Genomic DNA, 12534 nt, shown 5'->3' on the forward strand with positions numbered 1-12534 from the left:
AGAACTTCAACTTCATGTCCTATCGCTCGCGCTTCGAAGGCCTTCCTCTGATGATTAGATGCTACCTACTATGCAGTTAAGGTTGCAGTACCAGACGGTCGGTTGCTTTACCCCGCAATAAACCCCACTAGGACAGTGTTGAGCTGCGATCACCCCGACGCAAGTCAACTCGCCATGTGGTACTTAGAATGACTTAATAGAGTCGCTACTCTCGCACGTTTGATCGATCATTCTTGCTCGAGTTGCGTTCGCGGAGTGGCCAGTCCTCCCTACCTTGAACCGTAGACGCAATCACACGTGCCATCGACCCGTCTACGAAGCGATCAATCCAATTACACGCAATAAGACGCAACAAGACGCGCCTCGATATTTTTGGTACAACTTCACGGGCACGAGAATCGAGCCTGTATCTCAAAATGGAAAGGCCATGCCGTTATGTCTGGATCTTTACACAGCTTGCAACGTTGTCGACAACAATAGGAACACAGGCGCAGCAAACCGCCGACTTCGATCCTTTACAATGGGTCGACCCATTGATCGGTACTAGAGATGGGGGAAACGTCTTCGCAGGCGCAACACTACCATACGGCATGGCAAAAGGTCGGCTACACGAGCGCAACATTGATAACTTACTGCTAAATTCTTGCAGCCGTTGCGGATGTGGACGGTGCGAATACCGGGGGATTTTCCACGGACGGCAGCAACATCACTGGCTTCTCAGCTTTGCATGACTCTGGAACAGGAGGAAATCCAAGCTTAGGCAACTTCCCCATTTTCCCGCAGTTGTGCTCAGGCGATGACATCAACACATGCAAGTTTCCAATCACAGCACGCGCAACGCCTTATCAAAACGACTCAATCGAAGCACGACCCGGCTACTTTGGAGTAACATTGGAAAACGGCATACATGCAGATATGGCCGTTTCAGAACATGCTGCGCTCTTTCGCTTCGACTTCTCCACAGCATCTAATGGAAATGGAAGCAACGATCCTCTCATCATGCTTGATCTGACAGACTTATGGGCGAGTCGACAGAATGCTTCTATAACCATCGAGGCGGATGCCGGCCAACAATCGGGCAGAATGAGAGGGAATGCTACTTTCCTACCAAGCTTCGGCGCGGGGTCCTACATGGCATACTTTTGCCTCGATGTTTCTGGAGGAATTGTCAAGGACTCTGGAGTATGGGTCAACGACAGAGCCGGCGAGCAACCAAAAGAACTTTACGTGACGCGCGGCTTCAACTTGTTCTACGTGCAAGCTGGTGGATTCATCCGATTGAACGGCCCACTCTCAGGACCGGTACTAGCAAGGATGGGATTGAGCTTCATCAGTACTGATCAAGCCTGCCAGAATGCTGAGAGGGAAATCCCGGGGCCCACTTTTGACTTTGACGGACTTGTCACGTCAGCCGAGGAAGCCTGGCGTGAGAAGCTCGCTCCGATTACCATCGAAACTGGAGAAGTGGACGAGAGCATACAGACCAGCTTCTGGAGCGCAGTTTATCGTACGATGATATCTCCTCAGAACTACACTGGTGAGAACCCGCACTGGCAGAGCGATGAGCCGTACTTTGACAGCTTTTACTGTCTCTGGGATATGTGGCGCGTGCAACTACCTTTCCTTACCGTATTGGAGCCTTCTATAATGTCCAGTCTAGTGCGAAGTCTTCTTGATACGTATAAGCATCGTGGATGGCTGCCAGACTGCATGATGAGCACCTGCAAAGGCTGGACACAGGGCGGCTCCAACGCCGATAACGTCCTAGTCGATGCGTACGTCAAGAACATCACAGGAATAGACTGGGAACTCGCCTATGAAGCTATCGTCAATGACGCCGAGAACGAGCCATTGGAATGGAGTCAAGAGGGACGTGGCGGCCTGACAAGTTGGAAATCCCTAAACTATATCCCAGTGTCGGACTTTGACCCTTACGGCTTTGGTACAAACTCAAGGAGTATATCGCGATCTCTTGAGTACGCGTACAACGACTTCAATCTCGCTACTCTGGCAAAAGGCCTCGGTAAAAACACGACGGAAAAGTACTTCTCTCGCGCAACAAACTGGCGGAACCTCTTCAAATCCGACCAGACCTCCTCAATCAACGGTACAGATACTGGCTTCACGGGCTTCTTCCAACCCAGGAATCTGAATGGAACGTGGGGCTACCAAGATCCCATTGCCTGCAGTCCGTTGACTGACTTTTGTTCATTGACGTCGAATCCGTCCGAGACGTTTGAGAGTAGTGTTTGGGAGTACATATTCTTCGTCCCGCACGATATTGGGAAACTCATCGAGCTACTTGGGGGCGACGAGACATTTGTGCGCAGACTGGATTTCTTCCATACCAGCGGCCTAGCGGACATAGGGAACGAGCCAGTCTTCCTGACTGTGTATCTATCTCATTTTGCAGGAAGACCTGGACTGAGTGCAGAGAGGGCACATTACTGTAAGTCCCCCCACACCAGACATCAAGGAAGTGTCCAGTTTGAATGCGTTCGCTGACATCAGATGTAGACATCCCGTCACGGTTCAACGCTACACCCGGCGGCATTCCAGGCAACGACGATTCAGGGAGCATGGCATCTTTCGCACTCTTCAGCATGCTTGGCCTATTTCCTAACCCGGGCCAGAACGTATACTTCATTATTCCGCCTTTCTTCCCCACTGTTTCCATAGCTAACAAGCTCACGAATGCTACTGCCACTATTCGTAATACCAATTTCGACAAGGAGTACAAGAACATTTATATCCAGAGTGCTAAGCTGAATGGCGAGGTGTACACCAAGAACTGGATTGGACATGAGTTCTTCACGCAAGGGTGGACGCTGGAGCTTGTGCTGGGAGATACGGAGAGTGAGTGGGGTACGAAGAAGGAGGATAGACCGCCTAGTATGTCGGATGGGCAAGCTGAGGTAGATTTGGGTTTGAGGATGCAGTAGAAGATAGCGAGATGGGAAGGGTGAAGAAGTAATTGGAAAGCACTGAGCGCCGAAGATATAAGCGCGATGGAATAACTTAATCAGCGCTGTAAGCAGTATATTGTAGCAGCAACCTTGGAAGTCGCAATCATGGGGAATCCAATCGCTGGTATAACTGCCGAGTTCAGTAGTTTAGGTATAATTGTTGACTTTTTGATTACTGTGATCAGAACAAAGCTTTCGAAGCAACGCTCAATAGCCACGCGGCATCTTGCCAGCCGCCGACCTCTTCATTGGCCGTCGTACGTTGCGAGTCCCCGGTTGTTGGGCGGCTCTCTGTATCTGTAGTTGTCACATCCCCTTCTTGTCTCCGCAGAGCAGACGCAGCAATGATGGCTTCTCGTTCAAGCTTACGCCGCTTGGCTTCGACTTCGCGGCGCAACTTCAGCTCCTCCGTTGTAAGATTGTCTAGTCGCAAGCTCCTGTCATCTTCCGCATCATCCTCATCGGACGCTTCTCTGTCCTCGTCAACAGAGAACAGTGTCCATCCGATAAGACGATCCATCCAACCTCCAAGCCCGAACCCGCGTTCGCGCGCCAAGCGAGCGACTTCTTCCTCATCGCCATCGCTTTCTTCGTCTGCTTCGATGAAATCAGGCTCAATGAAGCGTTCATCTAGCTCAGAGATCTCGAAGCTGGCTCTGCCTGACTGCGGTTTCGATCCGGCAGACATCATGAGATCGGCCCGACTACCTACTCTGCTGCCCCGTCGACTCTGCCGTGCGCTGGGTACGCGAGAGCCTACGCGACTGGGGATACGACTCCCCACCCTGGACATGCGCGGGGAGAAGAACACAGGAAAGTCCGCGTCACCGACATGTTCGCCAGAGAGTAGAGCCATGGGCCTATCCTCATGTGAAGAGCGTTTCTCGTACTCGTCACCTTGTCCGACTAGACTGGTGGAGCTTTCTCGTCTCACAAGCCAACCCTGTCCCTTGCTATCCCTCGTCTCGCCAGCTATTGCCAAGCCAGCGCGGTGCAGCCACTCTTCATTTGACTCTTTGGTGTGATGCTTTACGAGTGGTGAATGTAGAGGTAGAGGCGCTGTGCCTTTCCTCGAATGATGTCTCTTTTTCCCATCATCTACCCTGAGCACTTCGTCGGCAAAGCTGACGCCGGGATGCAGGACACTGGTACTCTTTGCTTTTGGTATGTCACCAACCTCGCGAACCTCGGCACGGGGGTTGACGAAGTAGCTGTCGTATGCGTAGGCTTTCTTCGGGCGCTGCCGGGAACTGCTGCGGCTCTGGCTGAGGCTTAAAACACCGGGCGTTGTAGGTGCCGACTTTTGGGCGATGTACGACGTCCGAGGAGTGCGCGTGCCTTGCTCGTCGGGTGAAGGTGGTACGGATGCATCGAGAGGGTATTTGGCGCTGAGCGGGGCTATGGAGAGATTGTGGAGGTTCGGATAGGAGCGACGCGATCGGGATGTCGAGCGTGGAGGCTCCATGATGCTCAATTGGAGAACGTGGGACCACTGGGATACGCTGAGGATGTGAGAAATGTCACGATGTTTACTGTATTCAGTGGAGTGACCGAGGTCCAGCAGGTCAGCACAGACTCTGGGGAAATGAGGCTTAGCTTTTCATAGTTAGCTGTCGATCACGAGAGTCTTCACGTGAAAGTGGTGCGATAGAACTTTAAAATATTCTCTGTCTTTCGCGCTTAAGCCTAAGAGGTCTTTTTGCGTACTTTAGTTATATATATTAAGAGAGAAGATATTTAGTAATAGTAGTTTGCTAAGCTATTTATCTAAAGTAGTTATCTTTATATATACTTATAGTAGCTAAAAATAACTTTATAATAAATATATAATAAGTTATTATAATAGCTTATAAGGTAGAGATAGCTTATACTATAAAACTAGAGTTAAAGCTTAAATAACATATTTATAAAAGCGCGTCTACTACTACTATTTCTATTTCTTTATTATAATTATAAATACTTTACGCTTTTAAAATCTTTTTAACTACTATTTTTTTATTTTTACTAATAACTAAGTAGCTTATTTTACTTTCTTAGTTTTTACTTTAAATCTTAAATTTAATATAATCTACTATAAAGCTTTATTTACTAAGAAGCTATTAGTAGTAGCTACTTATATATAAAAAAGCTAGTAAATACTTTATAAGCTTAAAGTAAAAGCAGCTTAGTTTATATTTAAGTAGCTTAATAATAGTATATAATTTACTTAAGTAATAGCGTAAAGTTACTAATATTTTAGTCTTTAGCTTTTTTAAGTTTTATACTAATAAGCTTATAAAGCTAAAAATACTACTTTAAAAGCTATTTTTAGCGTAGCTATAGCTTATACTTATTAAAAAGATCTTTCTTAAATAAGTAAAAAAACTTAAGTAGTAAATAGTATTAGTAAACGTATTAATTAATTACTATAGTAAGTAATTCTAGTAGAGGTAAAAAAAGAGTATTATAGGTTAGTTTTAGGCTTTTATAGTATTTTTAGTTTATATAAGTAAGTAGTGTTATAAGAGAAAAAAATCTACTTCTAGACTAGCGCCTTAGCAAATAAAACTAGAATTACATTAATACATTAAGGAGAACTTTGAAAATATTCAACTTAGAGAAATTTCACGAATTCGTGCCGCGACCTCCGACTGCAGTCTGCAGTTGACCCCTTCGAATACGCTGATGTCTACGGAATGTCGCGGAGTCGTCATAGAGATTTCGAGATACTTTCTGCCAAGTTCCACTGAGCGTCCAGGCCCTGGCTACCTGGTTGCAATGATGAGGAAGCGGCCACAAGACTCGGACAGCAGGAGAACTCGGGATGAACGGCTATGAATATTGCCTTGATGATGGCATAGAAGCTGGGCAAAGGCGAAGTATGATATCGTTGTATTCGGATAGTCGGTTTGCTCTGGGAACCCAGCCCATAAGCTTCGCCTACTGGCAATTGCCGTTCTACAGTAATGCTTTGATGCGCTTACTGTGTGATTGGCGTCTCTCTTGTGCCGATTCTTCCGCGCGGTTCTGGCGAACACGTCGTGGTTCACCCAAGCACTAGAGACCCACCGCTCCGTAGGTTGCGAGTGGAGCGATGACGGTGTTAACGGCGCTGGAAAGTATCAAGCCTGTCGCTGAGGCACGGGAGCGAGACAGTGTTGAGACGCGCCGCCCAGGTCGGAGCCATGCAGCGGGGCGGTTCGCCTTGGAACAGAAGCGAATTTAGCGAAGCTTGCCCACTGCCCAGGTGCTACAGTACTGGCGCTTGCTCTGTGCTTGCCGTCATTTGGCAAGGCACGACAAGACTGGTGCGGGGTCCGCGCGCTGTTTGCTGGTACCAGAAGACTGAACTAGCATACAGCCCACAGATTGCTGTCGATGAATTATATGCTCTGCGTTCCTGCATAGCCAAAGTACCGTTGGGAAGGTGCGGCAAGTGACGTACGGCGCTTGGCGGACCCTGGAACCTGCGGTCCAAGCCAGCGGATTGATTCCGACGCATCTGGCTCGGACCAGTGAAAGGCGCGCTAGGGCGACCCGCCCGATTTCTTCCACAACACCAGCCTTCATTATAATCACACTACTTCTCACTCCCCGCGAACTACGGCTGACATCCTTCGCTACCGCCCCGAGCCATCACCACACAAATATCCGTCTACTGCGCACACCACTCCGCCCACAGTACACCCTACCTACCTCACTCACTCACAATGAACATCAACGCCTCTTTGCATCACCGCAAGACGCTCGCAAGATGTGTCCTGTAACCAGCCGGTAACAGCGAAGTAAGTTTCACTCCTTCGTGCAACCTTGGAAGCTGCACTGTCACCAACGCTGTGTGAACTGCCGCATTTTTCAAAGCATGCCCTTCCATTCGCCGCGCGCTCGACGCGACCGCCGGATCCGTGGGTGACAGCGGCGACAACCCATAGTTCGCGAATTCGGAGCTATCCTCCTAACGTACGAGCATTTGGCTAATAAAATATAGGCTGCCCGCGTCGGCTTCTGCCCCCGTGTCTCTTGTCTTCGAGCATCCTCCGAAGTCAGACTTCCATACCCTCAACGCACACAAGAGCACTCGACAAGGCCTACCACCAAGCACCTCCGCATCGAAAAATCCGCGCTGTGAAGGGTACAGGACAAATCGTCCGAGTACAACACTAGCTGAGCTTTCACCTATACCTTTGATACCCTCCTTCAAACACGAACCCGAAGCTCCGCAGCGCTTCAACATGTCTTCATCAAACGGAGACTCCGCGACGTCAGCCAGCCAGGATCAGAACGCTCAGGAAAGCGTATTCGAGAGAATCAGGGAGTTCGTCGCCTCTCTCGGACTCTCTGCAAGCGACGGGCTCATTCAGCACGCTGGCGAGACTACGCACGAGGACCTAAAGGTTGTCGTAGACCCTCAGGGTCACCAGTGTTCCATCACCTGCACAGCCGAGTCTTACGGCACTCTCACACCGGCCGTCTCCATCCGTTCGGCACCCGAACGCCTACAGTCACTCACTCCTCCATCAAACTACGGCACAGTTCTCCCTGGGTGCGTCTATCGTAGCAGCTATCCTAAAGAGGAGAACTACGAATACCTTAAGGAAGCCGGAATCAAGACCATCCTCACCCTGGTTCCTGAGCCACTCTCGCCCGAGTATCAAAACTTCATGAAGGAGGCTGGTATACAGCACTTCCACGTTCACGTCAAAGCCAACAAAGGCGAAGTGCGCGTCGAATCGTGCGAAATGTCACGAGCTCTGCGCCTCATCATGGATCGTACCAACCACCCGATCCTCGTCCACTGCAACAAGGGCAAGCACCGCACAGGATGCACCATCGCCTGCTTCCGGAGGATCCTCGGCGTCGACCCAGAGACAGTCCGCGAGGAATACCATACCTACGCCGGCGCAAAGGCTCGCTTCCTTGATGAAGTCTTTTTCGAGAATTTTGACCTCAATTTGGTCATGTGGATTGCTCGCAAGGAGGGCTGGGTTGCGCCTGCGATCGATATTGCACCACCCACACCCCCGGCTTCAGTCAGCTCAAGCACCAGCGCAAAGGCGGTCGCTTTGGCTTGATATTTTCCTTGGGTTATATTGCATTCTTAGGCGTTCGGAAGGGGGCATTGAGCATACCGGATCACTTGCCGGCTCAGTTGAGGTTTCAGCGCGGCGTTCCCGGCTCAAGAAGCCTATCATCAACAACGGGCATTGGGATCATGGCGTTGATTTCAGAACATTTTTAATTGGGGCCTAGAACATGGCTTCTCTGTCTCCAAGCGAGATATGTTTTCTTTCATTGTGCATTGGGTTGGCTTGTTGCTTTTGAACATTACTGGTTTCTGTTGTTATCGGAAGAGGGGGCAACTGCCGACAAAGAGCATCGGTTTATCAGGAACCTATTCCCTATGTTATACTGCAAGAAAACCAATACGTCTCATACTGTGCGTCTCATACGAGAGCTTCGGTCACTGAATCCAGACTTCTCGTCGATCTTTTTACCACTGTGAAGCCTGCACGCCCAATCACCTACCTCGACCTGGAAGAAAACACTGAACACCATGGAGCCTATGTTACTATAAAGCTCTCTATTTTGCTAATCTTAACCTCAGTAAAGTCTGCAGACCTGTTCAACTTCTCCCTCATATGAGATGCACCTTGTTTCCCCTTCTAACCTTACTTTTCCCAAACGACCTTCCTCCCGGTACCAAAAACGATGCGACATATGCCCAGTGGTCTTGCTTTTTCCCTCCGTTTAAACTCAGGGTCTGATTCGGGTCCCCGCCTAGCCACTGTTCATCACATTGCTTCTTACAGGATAGTTATTCCTCAGTCCAGACCGACCCCGTTTTCGTTGCCCTGACGATCATGGTGTTCTAGACTTAGATGTGCATTTAGATTCTGTGGCAAGAGATCTTCATCGTCAGGTTCAGGGACGCGTGTCCGGTGTGCTGGGATCCAGGGCAGTGTTTGTAGGTTGTGGATCTGCAGGGTCAATGAGGTCATTGTGTTGGGAGCTAGACGGATGGTTGACTTTGCTATCAATGCAGTGTGGATGTCGTGGTGTAGATATCGAGGTTTTGCATGTCCCGGGGCCATTTACGCAAATCCGCGACGGGAGAGTTGCTGCTTGATATTTTGGTAATGGGCGTGTTTTGTTGTCACGAAATCGTCGCGACGCGGCATCTGGGCTCAGCGGGGAAGAAGGGATAATTCGAAGACACTTGACTGGCATGGATAGTTGACCCGGATATTTTGAGGACGAGGATCAGATGAGATGACATCTTGCGTGGTATGTAAAGGAGCACTGATGGAAGGTCACATTATCTAGATGATTCACAGATGATGTCACTACTAGAGTTATCTTGCTACAGTGTTATAAAAAATTGCATTCTGCGCCTCACACGCCATCCAAGCACCACACAACCACATCACCAGTCCTCCTCGAGTCATCATGGAAGTGGCTGTTGAAACCCCTCCAACACTCCTGGTACCTAGTGCCCTCAAGATACTCCTTCAGTGTCCCTTCCAACTGCTCAAAGAAAACAAGGTTTTGCGGCCACTCACGCCGGTACTTGCGTTTAAACTTTGGATCCTGGCGCATCCAATGCTGACCAGACCTACTTCCACTCGCCTTGATCGTCTGTACATCTTCCATGTTGGCTCGGAGCCAAGCTACAGGGCCAGGTTTGATATAAAACTCATCCGCCTCGTCGAGATAGGTCGAGCGCTCGGAGAGGGGTATGTCGATGGGTGGTTCGCACGTCAAAGCCCATGCGGAGATTTCAGGGTAGATGAGGTGGGAGCGCCAGGGTGTGGAGTGACAGGGCATGAGGAAGCCGACTGTTGTATTGGTCACGGTAGCAACGTTATTATCGCTATTGCCATGGACGTGTAACAGGCTGTTGCGCGTTTCATGTTTATGGCGGAGATGGGCGAGTACATCGATGACTCCACGCTGGTGAACTTGAGAGGCATAGCCTGCAAGTAGGATGTTTACAGCAAGCAAGAACAGGACGACTGCTTTATGCGATAGCGCAGCGCGCGGAGGTAAAAACTTGCTGAGTGGCCTGGCGGCGATGATGTGAAGGAAGGGTAGGATTGGGTACAGAAAGCGAACTTCCTTGTGCGATATCAAACTCAGCGTAGCAGTCATGACGACCACCGTCCATGATAGACGGCTTAGTATCTGACTGCCCGCAGTATCTTGACCTGAAGCTGCTGTATTACCCGGGCTGTCGCCTTTGGCTGGGCTACGTGGCTCTAAGCCCCTCAATGACTGCCACAGGCCAACAACGGCAAATGGCAACGATGTCGTGAGGAGCAACGGCAAACCTTCGGTCAAATAGTAGTCGCCGCGGTTCCTCCCGTAGAAGACGGCTAACGACTGAGCGATGTTGAAATAGAGAAATCTAAGCGGCGGAAGAGTCCAGACCCTGTAATAGAGCCGATCGGTCGCGACTGACAATACCAGGACGGCGGAGCTAGCATCGTCAGTCGGATTATGGTCTGGTGACCTCGGGCACGGTAGTCTGCAGAGAACGCAGAGCCCGGCAATGGAGCCTTGCACTATGGGGACGAAAAACGTGCAGCGGATGCAAGGAGAGGGAAGGCTTACCCGCAAATCAGGATCTCACGGACCAACACATAGCGCAGCCGATGTGAGGCTTGCCATAGAGCTGGGACGGATACGGACAACCAGATGAGTGCATTGGTGGGCCGGAGAATACACGCAAGCGCTGCCAACAGCAGTGACAGGCGCAACCTGCACGAGCATGAGCCTAAAGTGGTGGCGGAGCAGACAAAGGGTGTTTTGATTCCACGACTTACTCTGAGAGGGAGCCGAGGTCGTGGTGCGCAATATGCGTCTGACCCTTGCTAGCTGTTGCTGCACCCTGCCAAGGCCAATAGTAAATAGCGACAGAAGTGATGGTAGTCTCAAGACAGTTGGATAGTGTTCGGGTCGCGCAGAACCACTGCCATGGGCTGCAGACAGACAATGCAAGCTAGAAGTAGGTGGGATCAAATATCAGAGATTGCAGTGTTAAATTTGCAGGATGGTCGCGTACAGTAGTAAGGGCAGTGCGACTGCCACGACCGTAGACTTTTTCCGCAAGTTTCCATGTGTAGCAATCAAGCAAGGCTGCAGAGACGGCTTGGGTAACTTTCGGAGCAGCTAGGAGTAGTTCGGCTTTAGCAGGCAAGGTCAAGCCACAGAAGTCAGCAACATGTGCCGCGACTCGATAGACGGCAGCGAATAGCGCTGGATGCAGGGACGACCGCAATTGGGATCTCCATTCCTGGCCACGGTGAGCGGACTGGGGATACTGGAGCACTCTGAAGTGGATTTACCCAGGTGATCCAGGCATTGCTGGCGGGGCCAAACGCGAGCTGCCATGCAGGTTCGAGGGACTGGAAGAACTCGTCGGGCTGAAAAAAGGAGCGCAGGGTTAGTGCGTTGACGATGCGGAAGGCAAGTAGCAGAGCGAAGATGTTTAGCGTCGAGTCACGATAGCTGTTGGACGGAGCGCGTGGTGGAGCACCAGTCCCGCTCGGATTCGTGTCCCTCGCAGCGTTGGTGCGGGTCGGCATTGGGTAATAGAGCAAGAAACAAGGAGCACAGGCGGGAGGCCGGGGCAATGGTTGGCGAGCAGAGTGAGATGAGATTCGCAGCAGAGTGTGAGGATGCGAAGCCGGTGGTCTAGCTCCTTGGCGCGCTGCACAGGCAGTCACGTTTGTCATGCATCCGTGCTCAAGCGCGCCCCGGTGCAGAAAATTGATGCTGCGTGCCTTACCGGATTAGGACTTTCACGATGATTGCTGAGGAGACGGGCGGCGCCTAGACTCGGCTTCATCTGCGCTGGCCTTTGCAGCATGCACCGCCGTGCGACTGTGCACGTACGAGGCCGGTCAATCTCACGATAGGTCACGATTGATAATCTACCGGTGACTGCAGGCGGTCTGGAGCGCCATCGTGGCATGGCGAGGGGGGAGGCAGCAGGGCGCGAGGACGCTGGATGGGATTGTTGCCAGCCGTCAGTTTGCCCCCCCTTGGATGCTCGTGGTACGATGGCTGTGTGTGCCGGCCCAACAATGACGATACGGGGCGCGCCAGTGACGCAGCGATAGCGTGAGATTGGACATGGCAGCCCTGGAGCGATATCGAAGCGGGAGCGAAGAAGCAAAGCGAGTACCTGACGCTCAGCGAGGGTAAATCTGGGGAAGGGCTTGTGCTAGAGAGGGTCCGTCAGTCGCCATGTGCTATGATGGCAGATGTTGCAGGGAGGGATTTAGAGTTTCTCCAGGGTGCTTATCGCGCTTCCTCATCTAATGGCTGCTGCATGGGCCCAAGTGACGGGTGCCGACGCAACCGGAGGCGGCAGAGGCGACCCATGCGCGCGCACCGCTGGGATCAGGACACAGGCACATGGTGATGGCGCTGCGCAGAGCAGTTTGGACGAGGGCGCTGCAAACGAACCACACCCTCGAACAGCTGAACGCCACCTGTTGTTGAGGGCAGAGCAAGGGCCGGGCTCGCCAGTGAGGGACTAGTGCATGCAGCCATACCCGTTCTTGTCACCTGCATGCTAGCACCA

At 51.1% G+C, this 12534-nt stretch overlaps 4 protein-coding genes across 4 annotated transcripts; 2 read left to right on the forward strand and 2 right to left on the reverse strand.

The window, feature by feature from the left end:
- Positions 1 to 416: 416 nt before the first annotated feature.
- On the forward strand, positions 417 to 2942 carry J4E83_003242 (uncharacterized protein; the record flags this gene model as incomplete). Its single annotated transcript, XM_049330179.1, has 3 exons — positions 417 to 600; positions 650 to 2449; positions 2518 to 2942. The coding sequence occupies 3 exons, from the start codon at positions 417 to 419 to the stop codon at positions 2940 to 2942; spliced, it is 2409 nt and encodes an 802-aa protein (XP_049190675.1).
- A 205-nt stretch (positions 2943 to 3147) lies between these two features.
- On the reverse strand, positions 3148 to 4431 carry J4E83_003243 (uncharacterized protein; the record flags this gene model as incomplete). The annotated part of the gene is made up of 1 exon (XM_049330180.1): positions 3148 to 4431. The coding sequence occupies one exon, from the start codon at positions 4429 to 4431 to the stop codon at positions 3148 to 3150; it is 1284 nt and encodes a 427-aa protein (XP_049190676.1).
- A 2746-nt stretch (positions 4432 to 7177) lies between these two features.
- Positions 7178 to 8017, forward strand: J4E83_003244 (uncharacterized protein; the record flags this gene model as incomplete). The annotated part of the gene is made up of 1 exon (XM_049330181.1): positions 7178 to 8017. The coding sequence occupies one exon, from the start codon at positions 7178 to 7180 to the stop codon at positions 8015 to 8017; it is 840 nt and encodes a 279-aa protein (XP_049190677.1).
- A 2554-nt stretch (positions 8018 to 10571) lies between these two features.
- J4E83_003245 (uncharacterized protein) lies at positions 10572 to 11530 on the reverse strand (the record flags this gene model as incomplete). Its single annotated transcript, XM_049330182.1, has 4 exons — positions 10572 to 10719; positions 10769 to 10944; positions 11008 to 11238; positions 11291 to 11530. The coding sequence occupies 4 exons, from the start codon at positions 11528 to 11530 to the stop codon at positions 10572 to 10574; spliced, it is 795 nt and encodes a 264-aa protein (XP_049190678.1).
- Positions 11531 to 12534: the final 1004 nt, after the last annotated feature.

This window comes from Alternaria metachromatica (assembly GCF_023757995.1).
Source record: "Alternaria metachromatica strain BMP 0045 chromosome Unknown scaffold_5, whole genome shotgun sequence".
In the NCBI taxonomy this organism is placed as follows: Eukaryota; Fungi; Ascomycota; class Dothideomycetes; order Pleosporales; family Pleosporaceae; genus Alternaria; species Alternaria metachromatica.